This window comes from Parasteatoda tepidariorum, chromosome 7 (genome assembly GCF_982258835.1).
Source record: "Parasteatoda tepidariorum strain Cologne lab strain chromosome 7, Ptep-v5.0, whole genome shotgun sequence".
Classification (NCBI taxonomy): Eukaryota; Metazoa; Arthropoda; class Arachnida; order Araneae; family Theridiidae; genus Parasteatoda; species Parasteatoda tepidariorum.
In genome coordinates, this window is record NC_141761.1 from 26,300,981 (window position 1) to 26,315,619 (window position 14,639).

Below are 14,639 nucleotides of genomic sequence, written 5' to 3' on the forward strand. Positions count from 1 at the left end.
TATGACCGAAAAGTTTTAAAACACAAAACGAGCCTGACATGAAAATCATATATTTTTAATAATTATCATTGATGATTTCGCGTGAATTTTAGAGTTGTGTTACACATGCATATAACGTTATATAAAAGCAAGTTAAAATACCTAAGTAGTTTTAATTATGCTTTTTTAATTACGATTAAATTTTGTTCAGTTCACTTGTAAATTACAATTAATCAAAGGAACGATTAAAACAGGTTTCCAATGGGTTATGGAGAACAGGGAAAACCTGAAATTGTCAGGGAATTTTATTTAACTCCAAAATTCAGGAGAAGTTGAGATTTTTTCCTTCTAAAACCAGGAAAATTCCTACCTCATACCTGGAAAATAACCAATCTTAAAATTGTAATTGTAGTTATTGAGATTTGAGTTAAACAATTCTAACATCTATTACAATTATTTAAAAAATTTCACATTTTAGTCAAACCGAAATGTTCTCATCTTCATTTAATGATATTTTTATAGAAGATATAATATTTGACATTATAAATAAAAGAATGAAAGTTTTCTGATGAAATATTATATAAAATATTGGTCTCAATTTTTATTGAAATTTACCTGAAAAAATCAGGGAATATTGTTTCTGAAATTGAGTGGGTACCAGTTAAAAAGACGTTATGCTCTTGCCTTTCACCAATATCTAAACATTTTTTAAAAGTATATTTTAGCAAACCTTTTATAAATAAAGTTATAACTGGAAAAGTTTAGATCAAAATAAAATGAAATGTAGAAGAATTCAAAGTTATTTTCAGAGGAACTAGGAAGGAAATAGTTAAGTACGATTTAACGTAATAATGAAGTCCTTTTAATTACTATTTGAATACCTGTATAAAATGAAAAATTATGTTAACTGCTAATAAAAAAAGAAGAAAAAATTGTTTCATTACAAAAAGTTAAAAATCCTTAAAATTTTGCTCTTAAGTCTGCCACAAAACTTTCTAACTCTAAAGAGTATTATCTTGCAATTATATTCAGCATATTGTTAAATCGAGATTAATTACTAAGCTTTCACTTCTTTTCTCAACTATCACTGTTTAGTTTTAAAATTAAAAAAAAAAGAAACTTATTAACTACCGAACAAACCATTGATGAAATTTAAAAGAAATAAATGCTGATAAATTATTTCTGCTACAGATGCTAAAAATATTTTTCTTTTCATCTTATTTATGATAGGCATTAAAAGATTCGGTGAATAGTCGGAAAAGGATTCATTTAATTCAAATGTGATTTAAATGACATTCAAGTAAAAATAATAAGTAATGATAGAAAATAACTCTAGTATGATTAAAATATATTCACTTAATTAATGCTGATTATGAATGATAAATGAAAATTCACTCAAATTCGAGTTAAAACGATCCTCTCAAATAATACAGATAATCAATCAAAAACGATTGAAAATCACTCAAGTTAGACTTAAAACGATCCACTCAAGTAATACTGATAGTCAATCAAACATGATTGAATTTCACTCAAGTTCGATTCAAAATTATTCAATCAAACTTGAGTGATTTCAGTTCATTGTTTGACTTGAGTGAATTTAACTCAAGATGAAAAGGTTCCTTTTTTCTTGATGAATGAATGAAATTCCACTCAAGTTGAATTATTTTCACTCGTTCATTTTAAGTGAGTAGATTAAAACATTTAAAATTTTAACATTAGTTGTTGCTTTCATAACTACATATTTATTTTCAAAAATGAAAATCACGTGACAACTTTTCCGCAACTTGTTTTTCTTAAGGGTATTTTTTATGACTTTCCTCACTAAAGTTAGACTTAAAAGTCAGTTTTTTAGATCTCTTAAAACATGAATCACAATCGACTCATAAATGGTCAAAACAATTACACCCACGTGTGATATTTTTTTTTAAATGGCTCTCTCAATATGATTTAGAAAAAATAAATTGTTTGTTAAAAACTGTTTCCGTTCACTCTCTCACAGATAAAAGATTTTTAATGTAAATAAACTCCCGAACAATATATAAATAAATCTATTTTAATATTATCTTTTTTTCTAAATAGATGTATACACTTACATTTCCTTTAAGTTTTAAAAACTCCAAATTTTACGCAACTGTTATAGCCGTTTTGATAAGATTTATTTTATTCGAAAATATTATTGCAGAGGTAGAAAAATAAAGTTTTTGTGCGAGAAAAAACATAAACTAAGCATTTTTTAAATCTATTAATTATGAATAAACTGCTTTATTTTATTTTGCGTATATTTGGACTAATATTGATAATGTTTGCACAAAGATTTCTTTTCAGGAAAAAACAAAGACAAATACTCAATAGAGAATATGAAGTGCTTAGCTTTGAAGTTCATATTGTATTCAGATACTTTTAGGTTTCTTTAATCCGTAGTTTAAAATGCAACTAATAATTGGTGTCAAATTTTAAATTTAATTTTACAACATATAAAATGTAAATGGAGAGATTGTCAATAGGTGAAAATCATTCAAAAGAATAAACATATAATTGTTATTTGTTCGAAAAAAGCAAACAATTTTAAATCAAACATAAACCTCAGCTCTTCAAGTCCCGCAGTGGACTGATCGTTAAGACACGGTTCCCAGCAGATCACCGAAGTCAAGCATCACTGGCTGCGGTCAGTGTGCGGGTGGGTGACCACTTGGATCAGTCTGCGTCGGGACCGAGGGTGTGCGGTATTGGTCCTCGTTAAACTGTTCTACCGTAAAGTGCTCGACTTCGCGTGCAGGTCGTCGGACTACCGAAGCGGGGGTGCCATCCCCCCCCGCAGAGGATCAAAATTGTGATGGCATGTCTTCGGATCATCCTCAGGGATGTTTCCCAGACCGTCGTCAATAGCCCATTGTGCATCTTTAGTGCGACGTAAATGAACAACAACATCAGCTCATCAACTTTTTTTTTCTTTTTTAAACGAGTGGATTAATGTAGGTAAGTTGATGCTTTCACTTAAAATTTAACTCCGCATTCTACGCCGCATTCTGGGACACACCATACTTTCTTATGAAGCGTTTTACACGCTTCTAGTGCAAATTGAAGCGTGCTTGAACTCAAGACCCGTTACACCAATTTCGAGTGATCCCAACGATTTAGCTCCTTTGACTACTGGGCATTTTCTAACCGGACAATCCTTAACATCAGTGCCAGAGAGAGATTATACATCTCTTCCTGACAACAGGTTATCTAGATGGAATTTATTACAAAAACTGATACAAACATTTTGGGTTCGGTAGAAATCCGAATATCTATCCCGGCTGCAAAATTGTCCAAAATGGTATGCCAGCCGACAAAACATAAAGGTAAGTGATTTAGTGATCATGAAAAATGACAATTTACCACCTCTAAAATGGAATTTAGGAAGAGTTATTCAGACATTTTCAGGTAGTGACGATAAGATACGAGTTGTATCTTTAAAAACTGTTAATGGTATAATTAAAAGACCAATTGTAAGGTTATGTTTATTGCCTCTTGATTCTAAAATTCAGTTATCACAATTATTTCTGAAATTTCTAAGTTAGTTAGAATAATTTAAAATTGAATTTTGTGGGTTTTTTTGTGATTTTCAAAATTTATACTCTAAGATATTTGATTTTGTTATTTATAATTGTTTAATTTTTCTATTGGATATTCTTAAGATTGCTAAATTTAATAATTCTTGGAAATAATACTCTGAAGTGTTTTCAGTATTTTCAATGTTATAAAGATCTCAAAATTCCGTTTCTATCCGAATATATACACAAATTAAATGCAGACTTCTACGACAAAGCCATAAAATGCAGCACAGCCAACTTCAATCAGATTTTTAACTTCGAGAACTATTAAAAAGACGATAAACTAAGACCAATAGCCGCTCATTTCACCTCCGACGCCTCATACCACAACTATCAGCACAAATAATAGTCTTCAATTCCAGCATCTATAGTCTACATCAATAATCCTAAGTACCAATAGTCCACAGCATCAAACACTTTACCAATACTGAAATCCTGACCTATGTTACTTCACGTTGACAATCAAACTACAGCCATCCACAGATTTCAGCAAGTTGCTCTTATTATTTTCATTTTCTTTCAGTTATACAAGCAAGGTGCTTGTCTCCCTGTAATAGCCACCCCATAGACTGCTGAACTCAAACTGTCTTTTATTTTAACTTTTTAATGGGAGATATCTTTTCTCATTTGTTATTTGTTACGCATGCGCTCTAAAACTCTTGCTAACTAGAATATTTTTGCCTGCTTCAGCTGGATTAGCGATTTCGCTACAGCAGTTTACTTTGGCTTTAAGAGCGAGTTTCGGGGCGCAGAGCCTTTTTTCCCAACTACTTTGGAAGTTTGAAGTATGTTCTAATTCAGTTTTTCATTTTAAAATTTTTAATAAATAGTTTATTTTGGTAATTTAGTTTTATTTCGTGATTCGATGGCTCATATTAGTTTAATTTCATGTTAGTATTCCCTATAGTCGTCTGTAAAAGATATGTTATAAGATTCATTGATTTGTGTTGGATCCGTTCAAAACGATCTTATAGGCATTTGCGTTATAAAAGATTTGTTCCACTCATAGTAAAAGTTATTTGCTTACTGATGATGCTTAGCTTTTTAGTTGTAATGTTTGGTGAAAAAGGACGAACAACTGGATAATCTGTGCTCGATCTTTGAAAAGGATAGCCTCTTTTGATATTGTTTGTCTGAATATATAAAATCAAATGATAATTGTAGCAACGATGATCTCACCAAATATTGAATGTTTCGAAAAAGTGATCACTTTTGTTGAATGTTATACTTAAACTCTGATTAACTCTGAAATCAGATCACATTAACTCTGATTAATTCTTAAACTCTGAAATTTTGATTCTTTTATGGCTTAGCCATTGTATTCCTGTGATTTTATAATGTTTTGAACTTTTGTAGTGGTTATTTCAAAAATAGATTTCTCAACTTAGTAATTTCCAATTTGTTCCGCAACAAATAGAGAAGAATTATATGAAAGAGATGAGTTCAATTTCTTTTGTTTTCTTGCCTATAAGCTTTTATATTAGAGAGTAAATTAAAAACTTGTGATTTAAGGTTAAGTAGAACATATTAGTGTTTTACGATTGATAATTAATGAAAATTGATATGTTTTGAGTTCACTTTTCATTCTTTTAAGTTTGTTTAATTTCTTTGTTTAAAGAATTTTTCGTTTTCTAATATTGAAAATATGCCCATAAAATCACGAATGAATATTTTAAAATGCATTTATATATTTACTTTAAATAAATCTTGTAAGTTTTAAATTTAAATGTTAAAGCAAAGTTTTTTTTGCAACAGTTAGGTAGCTTTACAGTATTCTGCTTAGAATTTACTAATATTAAAATTTCATTGATAAAAAATAGCACTTTATAATTTATAATTAAATTATAGCAGTTTGTTTTAATAAAAAGAAAATTAATAAAAACAAAATTACTATTTACAATTTCTAGAAAATACATTGACATTAAAAAAATTGAAGCAATCGGAAAAAAAATTGACAAAACAGTAATTTTCAAATTAGTGTATTTTTTTTGAACTATCCATTAAATATGATTGTAAAACACATGTATTTGGTCATTTCATCCCGCTTCTTCTCTTTCTTCTGGTTTTTTTCCACTTTGTTCCTGTATTCTGGGAGAAGTTGGTTTTTTCTGGACAAAATCCCAACAATGATTATCACAGATAAAAACTCAACAAATATAATTCATCATTTAGTGAGAACGAACTATAAGAAATCATTCAACGCTTCTTCTGATAAAATATTTTAATATTTAGATGTTAGGTATTTTTGTTATGTTTAGAAAAATAAAAAACTAATAAAATTTATTTTCACTATTTATTATTAGCTAAGTTTTTTTAAAAATAAGAACTGTATGAATACATCAACTAACTTAATGTTAAAATTGAATCACTAATTGTAGGCCAAATATTCGGTAATCAACCAAAATTCTGTCCCCCAGATACCACCGTAATCCAGATTGTGACAAATCACGGTGACTCATTTGTGAAGTCACATGTGATTTCTGCGACGTCGATACGTGAGTCTGTAAAAAGTGACCGTGTCCGACTTTGGCGACGTAACTTTTTCAAGTCACCTAGACGTCAACATCAGACCACATTAAAACATTTAGTTGTCGCAATGACCTCATCATGTGACCTATTCATTCCTCAACATGGTCACCGTGTGATAAAAATAGTGAGATATTTACGTCTCAACTGCGTCAACATGTGACAAAGATGCGACTTATTCACTTCTCAACAGAGTCACGATATTACGAAATTGTGGCTTTTGCGTCTCAATAGGGTCACCATGTGACTAAGCTTAGACGTGAATATGTCTCATTCTTGCCCCGTGGCAGAAACACGGCGACGCAGCGACATTGTCGCAGAAAGCGACTGAGTTCTTGCAGAAATTTTTTTTTTATTTGGGAAATAAAATTTTTTGGTTTGCCACATACAAAAGTTCTCAAAAAAGATTCTGCAGAAACAAAAGCTGTTTTACCAAAAAAAAAGAAAGAAAAAAAAACATTTTCTACAGAAACAAAAAATTTCTGCAGAAGCAATAATGGTTCTGCAAAAAAATTTTTCTTACAGAATGGTTTTAAAATTTTTTTTTTCTAGCGTACCGCGGAAGAAGAAAGCGTTCGTAATTCTCCGTTAATCTCCAACATTTGAATTCAACATTGAAATTTGCCAACTTCGGCCTCTATCGCTGGTGCAGTAATTTGCTTTGTGTTTTCTTATGAGAACAGAGCAATTTATATTTTTTGCACTTATGTGGAAAATTTCATGCGTAAAAAGATTCTTTTTTTAAAAAAATCATGTCTAGCGAAAAAGTTATTTGTTGCAATTGTGAAGCCACAATAATTAAAACAAATTTGAAAACTGATTTTTCAAGGCGGTATTCCGAAAGAGAAATAAGATGGAAGTCGACAACATCTAGCGATGTCAGAGATTTTTTTTCTGGAAAGCGACAGGAAAAGAAGCTTCCCACGCTACTAATATTGAAAAAAAAAAAACGTTCTAGATTCGAATCAAATATTCTTACTAGTAGCGATATCGATAGTAAGGATGAGACAGCATTTCCAACAACTCAAGAAATTTTAGAAGCAGTCAAAGGTAAAAAATAACTATACATAGTATATATATTTTTTAAAGATAAAATGCCTATATCCTTTGAATTAAGTCGTCGATTAAAAAAAAAAAAACACTCGCAATCTAACAATATATGAAATAAAGACTGAAAGATATCTCACTATCTACGATTTTTTTGGCATGCGAATAAAAACCAGATTGGTGGAAAATATTTACTGGTGAAACACTTTCAAACAGGTTTCCATACGCAATGCTATATATTTACACAATACAGTGCGAAATCACAAGCGCTGTGTATTTTTTTCGTTCTGAACTTAATCTGGATCACGAAAAAAGTTTTATTTTCCTCCTTTTAAAAAAAAAAAATCTTTCAATAAGTCAGTACAATATTAATCGAATCTAATTAATCTATAATTAATTAGATAAAATTAATTAAATGTAGAAAAAATTGAAACAAACATTGCTTGAATTTTTTTGCTTTTAGAATTCGGTTATAGTCAATTCTATTTTATTATTTTGATTACTCAACTTCAATATTAATTTTTTCACCTGATTTGTTTCTGTACCTGATATAACTACTATAATGAAACATTAAATCATACTGTTTTAAACTGCTTTAATAATTTAATTTTGATACTATTTTAAACTGATACTTCAAATTCAGTTATCTTGTTTTATAAATTTAATCTTTTTGTCCATTCTTAGCTATTTCTATAAGTTCTATCTTATTACAGGTTCTGGGTAATCTTTATTTATGCTCTAGTAAGCATTTTTGTCTGCAGATCTATACATTTATAACTTTTCGTTATTACCGAAGATTATGCAAATTTATACTTAAACAATTTAAACTTATTAAGAAATGTAAACTTATATTATGAAATTAAGAAAAAAAAATCTACACAGTTTTATTCTATGCATGTAGACTTATTTTATAAACACGAATTTCATCTATTATTATAAATTCATTACACATAAATTTATAACGATAAAAATATCTCGCAGAAAGATATTGGTTCTAGTTAGGTTTGTCGCAGAAAGCCAGAAAAAATTCTGCCACTGGGTTGAAGAATATATAATACATTAAATGTATAAATATACATAAAAAAATAAATTTCTCTAAAATTTAAAAGAATTTTTTTTTTTAGAAGGAACTTTTTTAAAAAGATGAAGAAAAAAAGTAGTGATTTCTTTCGACATTCTCGTAAAAGTACTTGTATTTTTTTTCAAAAAAGTAACGAAATAACAAGTAGAAGTACTAAATTTAAGGTAACGATTAATATAAGATAGCGAAGTACAAGTAAAAGTACTGCCATGTATGGTTAAATCTCGATTTGTTCAGTAATACGTTGAAGTTAATACGTTGCTCTAAGTCGTACCAATATGATTTAGTAATGCACACTACTTACATTGTAGGCAATTACGTAACGTTTTAAACAAAGTGTTATTCTAAGCCTCAAACAATAGTTAGGTAGTAAAAATAAATAAAACATAACAGAACAAGTTATTTAACAATTCTATGATGCATTAAATAATCTGTATAATACTGTTCTGCTATATATTTGCATAAGATATTTATAAGTTATACTGAAAACTTATAAAACTAATTAACTTAAATAAAAACATACACGCTTACACTCTGACTTTTTTCTTCTGCGGGGATATGAGCGTGAATAAAACCCTCTTAGTTTATGAACTTGAGTGTTCTCTATGCAATGCTTCTTCAGAAAACTGAGGTGGCACGAATGTAGGCAACTTTTTGAATTATTAAACAAAATTTATTTTATCGTTTTGAAAGTTTTGAACAATTTTAACCCAAAAATATTTTATTTTAAAGAAATTAAAATTTTTTCTTCACAGAAACTGATTTAATTTTTTTTAAATATTTCTCTTAAAATATGAGCTTATTTTTCTATTGTATTTGAGATTAGTGAAAAAGTGAAGAAAAATATAATTTTTTAAATTTTTTTTTTAATTTTATTCAGTAGAAAAAGTTTTACTTCCATTTAAAAAAATAAATAAAAAAAATTGCTTTGAAAATTTTTCATAAATTAAAATTTAAAAAATTGGAAGAATGTTTTGAATTTTTGTTTTAAAACTATTTTAGCAAGAGCTTTAATTAAAAAAAAACCTTAATGGTTTAATATTTACAAGCTGTCCTATATATAAAACGATGGTCCAATCCACTACTAAGTGTTTTGTGATCAAGCCTCTTGGTGGAATAAAATGGCAGGAAATATTCGACGTTAAGTCCTAAATTACATTTTTGGCACACAGTTTAGGTACTTTCGTAAAGTTTTTGTAAGCTGACAACGGTGTTTTTTTCTATTAGGATTTCTTATTAATATATGATCAGTTTGTATTATAGGTTTTCTTTGTTAAACGCCTAAGCCTCTTCCTGCAACATTTCGAGGTACGCTCAATCCTTGGCAAGATACTATAATGTGTCGAGAAATCGAGAAGTTCTAGAGTTTTTTTTCAGGCCCAAAAAGTATGAAATGTTTCCCAGCTTCAACCAATGATGTCTTAAATTCATTTATGAATAATGGCGAATATAATTTTTTTTCCTTTTTTCGCATTTCATTTTGCAATTTCATTTCTTGAGTCAAACTTTCGGTCGGATGTTCCACGATCTATCTTTCCCAACATTTCAGGTGAATTCGAAGGGAAATTTTTTCCGATCCTATTTTCTCTGACAGTTCCTGTAACAAAGGTTTTACGTTTGAGGGTAACAAAAAGATCATAAAATGTGAAAAAGTTATCCATATAAATGTTGTGCTTTGCTGGAGTTTCTCCAATGGATAGCAAATTTTCAACAACCATTTGAGATAATGACATTTTTTCTTTCTTTATCTCAGACTCAATGTATTGCTGTGCTTCTTGATATGGCATTATATGAAAAGAATATCCATCGAACGATGTGAGCATCCAGAGCTTGTATCCAAATTTCACGGGTTTCCCTTTTATATACATTTTGCAACAATGTTTTTTAAAATAAAGAACCGTTCTTTCATCAATATTTAAATGTTCCCTAAACACACCAAATTGTTGTATAGCTCCATACAACGGCTCATAAATTTGGACGAACTTTGTAATAGCGAGATTATGAACCAATAACAGTATTGCCATTGAAGTGTAAATACTTCTTGATATCCAAAGTACCGTTTTTTCGACATTGCATGGCTAACGAGCGTTTTTCTAACATCAAGGGTATTTTCCCAGCACATTTTTTCTCTAGGAAAAATGTGATAACCGCTAAAGAATATAATTCCCAAAAATTGCTTGCATTTATCAGTTTTTAGATGAAATTCTTGATTATTTTTTTTTGTCTAGCATACTTGTAACTTTCATGTACTATTTATGCAATAATATTTTTAGCCATCATTCCTGAAATCATGCGCACCATTTTTTGACGATGTTCACTATGAAGTAACTTAGTCCATTTTGGTCATGAAATATTTATTTCTTCAGTAGTTTTTTGCCTTGTCGCTAGCTCCTGCAGTTTCTTCTGGTGGCTTTTCATCATATATAGAGTGCCCATGTTCAATGCTAATGCAGGCATCATCCATGTCTTCATCAGTGTCTATGTCTACATCAAGTGTGCAATTTAACCATTTTTCGTTTACTATCATCAAATCCATTGCTCAAGGGCATTAGTCATGAGCCTCTGCAATTTTTAAAATTCAATTGTTCTAAAAGCAAACTCTGGACTTGCGTTCAGAGAAACCCAGATGCAATTTATTTTCTCATGTGGGTGCCTATAGTAGGGGATTTTACCTTTGTCCTCTATATAGGACAGTTTCTAAATTACTTGTAAAACCAGCTTAAATACACATTTTTCGATTCAGTTTTTACTCAAATGTAATATTAAGAGTTTGGGGTTAATAAATTTCAAAACAAATTTGTTGTTTCCTTCTTGCAATTATTTAAAAGGAAATTTTAATTCGAGTCAAATAAATTAGTAAAAATGAGCTATTTTCAAAAATCCAAAATTAAAAATGTGAAAAACTTAAAATTAATCATAAAATGTGTTTAATTAATGTCAATTCATTTAAAATTTTATTTTAGAAGTGAAAAATAATTTAATATTACAATATTTGCTTTAAAAATTCAACAAATTGTGGCTGTCCTCTATAAACGGCGATATTAAAGTGCGGGTTAAAAAATATTATTCATTCAACAACGTTTAATTTATTCATTCATTCAACAATAAAACATATCATTTACACATTATCCCTCCAAATAACATGATTCATTCAACATAAAAGTCAATTTACGAACAAGACAAATCGAAAAACAATTAACTTAGGCACACAGCAAAAATGTAAGTTTGATTGCTTTTATTTCCTTTTTTAAAACTCCAACATTTCAAAAAAAGTGTAACGAAATTTTGAAATTTAAAATAAGAAAAAATATAACTATGTAAACTTATATCAAAATGGAAGTTGTACACATCAGCCTTGTTGATAACTTTAATGATATAAAACTCGAAACTACATTGAAGCTCTTTTTGTAAAATAAAGTAAAATGTATGCAAGAATTTCGAACTGAAAAAGTTATATGTATACATTTTTTCTTTTTCCAAATTAAATTTATTTGAAGAGTAGGTTCAAATAAAAATCTTCAGATTGTTCGAGAATCTCCTATTACATCTTTTTTCCTGAATAAGTAGTCAAACTAGCAATAAAAAAAATTACTACATTTTATGTCAAAGGAATTTTTTCAAAGAAATTATCGCTTCCAATTCAATAAAAAATCTTAGTTGTCGATCAAAGCAATGTATATTTGTTTTTTTAGTATTCATGTACTTTAAATTAGAAAAAAAGAAAATTAATCGTAATTCGAATCGAATCGAATTCGTAATCGAAAATTAAATCTTTTAAATTCTAATTTAGAAGTTTAACACAAATATTTAAAGAAAACTATGGATTTTATCAGTGATATAAAATGAAAAAAAACTTTTGTGCTTTAACAAGTAAAAATAGTTCAATGAAATGACGAAATATTCGTTTTTGTCATTTATTTGTTTAGTATAAAGACTTGAAGGTTGTTTCGATACCTGCTTGATTTGATTACTGACTGGCATGATTGTCTCTCGCTCATTCGTTGATTTTTTAAAAAATTCTATAGTTGATATTTAACAAGATCTACTGATTACGGTGATCAACAGTATTAGTTCATTTCTAAAATATGTATATATATATTATTATTTTATGTAAGAACATTTTGTTAGCATGTTATTGGAAACAAATATGAACCATTACTTGTATTTGAAAATAAATTTGGAGAGATTGTTCACCACAGTAAGAAGTAATGAATGAGAAGCTATTTAACGTGTTAAAAATCATCTATAACAGGGGTTTCCAACTGGCTGCCCGGGGGCCGCATCCGGCCCGCGAAGCCTTTTTTTGTGGCCCGCGAACTGTTTATTAGTTGTCATTTTTTTGCGGACAATTTTCGTAAAAAATCTATATGGGTTTAAAATACTTTTCTCGTTAATAAAAACCTAATTTTTTCATTTCTGTGAAATTTAACATACCAACGGTGCAAAGAAATTTATTTTTCAGGTTTTGCACCCAAGAAAATATTAATTCAAATACCAAAATAATCGCTCTTTTTTATTTCATTTTTTTTGTACTTTGTGAATATAACTTAGCATGTGCGTATCAGATATTTTCTCGAAGAAATTCTCCGATTTAACTTTTTGAAACCACTAATTTTGGACGAAAATATTTTCACACACATTTGTAAATTTTAAATTTAAAATGTAAATATCTATTCTCTGGTGGTTGCAGCAGACAAACCTCAATTTTCTCATTGAATATTTTGTGTGCTACTATCTAAGTTTTACTACCTTAACATTTAGATATCTGTTGCACATTAATGCATAGGTGCACATTAAGTTATTGTAGCCCGAATTTTTATTATCTATTTAACATTCTTAAAAATATTATTAATAACAATTGAATATTTTTAAAAATCTACTTCTTATTTTAATTAGTAATTCGATACTTTTGTTTTGTACAACTTGGTAAAACTCTGACAGTAATATTTAATGTTCCTTCTAACATAAAAGCGTCCTACAAAAAATTTTGATAAAGTTGCGGCCCGCTATTTGATTTGTGTTTTTAATTGTGGCCCCCGGCCTCATGCAAGTTGGAAACCCCTGATCTATAACAGTAATCTTACATTGCGTAACAGCTTATATTTGAAACGGTTTTTATCTCTTTTGAGTCTTTTATATTTTTCAAAATTTCCATACAAATTTTAAGATTTATAACTGATAATATTTAATCTCCTTCGCCCTCTATTATTATTTTTTCTTTTATTTCAATCTCTCATTTTTCGTAACTTCTGACATCAAATCAAGTGCAAGATTATAAAAGGAAAATCTCGAGATTGATAAATTTCTCTCTATATTTAAAAAGTCATTAATGCAGCCACCGCTGCTTTGGGTGTTCAACTGTACGTTACATTTTGCTTAGCTGTGCTAAAACTTAAACTTAAAAACGTAAAACTACACAAGGATGTAGAAAGTTATACAAACGTACTACAATAAAATTTTAAAAAATATATCACATTCATAATGAGTTCGATAATAAACTGTTAAACTTGTAATAAAAAATACCATCCGGCCCGCTTTACAGACAGCGGAATCGGCTTTACCGAGTTAAACTTTGACGTGCTGAAAGGGCCACATTTGTTTATGAAGTTCGAAATTCTGATTTGAAGGAAAACTATAGCAATTTTAAGTTGAAATTAAGATGGGTGTAAAAAAGGGGGAAAATGTACTGTCACTTTAAGACTAGTTCTTTTGATTGTATTTTATTTAAACTAATAAATTATTATGGAATTAAAAATATTAAAAATAAAAACAAATACGAAGATTTCCCTCAAACCTACGCACCTTTACATTAAATTAATCAAATCAAAAGATGTAGTACAAGGGCCGGTTTAAAATATATAGTACTTTATTATTTACTTTAACTTAAAAAAATTTCTAATAGTGAAATAACTACGAAAAAAATTCAAAAATTACTTTTTTCATGAATTTAACTATAACTGCGTAACATTACTAGAGGCAGTATCGAAATTAATATTCAAATATTTTAATTTAAGTTCCTTTTCGTCACTATTTTTTCCATATTAGTTATTTTATTAGTTTTCCTAATTAGTAAGCAGCTAATACTTCATTTATAATTAGTTTTTCAGTATTAATTATTTCAAAAAGTATGATTAAATCATTATTTTTCTATCATTTATTCTGAATCTAAGTTTCTTTTGGCAAACATAAAGAACATTATCTTGAAAGGGTTTTTCCTTTTATGCTCTTCTTTATAATTCTTTTTATATTCTAAATTAATTTTTCTAAAAATAATCCTTAAAAAATAATCCTTAAATCTTTTCCTTAAAATCTTTTCGAATGTTTAATGTTTTATGTGATGACGGTAAAATACATTAATGAAGTAAATAAACCTTTACATTCATTTTAAAGCATTTTAAGAAATTTCTAAG

The 14,639-nt window shown here is 28.6% G+C and overlaps 1 protein-coding gene across 9 annotated transcripts in view; it reads left to right on the forward strand.

The window, feature by feature from the left end:
- The first annotated feature begins 3,204 nt into the window (after positions 1-3,204).
- Positions 3,205-14,639, forward strand: part of LOC107446012 (uncharacterized) — a 210,484-nt gene continuing 199,049 nt past the window's right edge. For 5 of the 9 annotated variants that reach the window (XM_087167533.1, XM_087167538.1, XM_087167536.1 and 2 more), the window contains exon 1: positions 3,206-3,323. In XM_087167533.1, the coding sequence (XP_087023659.1) occupies positions 3,212-3,323 (112 nt within the window). In that variant the 5' untranslated portion in view covers positions 3,206-3,211. Of the gene's footprint in view, positions 3,324-4,244; positions 4,361-14,639 lie in introns of those variants that run through there. The other 4 variants (XM_087167539.1, XM_087167535.1, XM_087167544.1 and 1 more) reach the window with 4 other exon arrangements.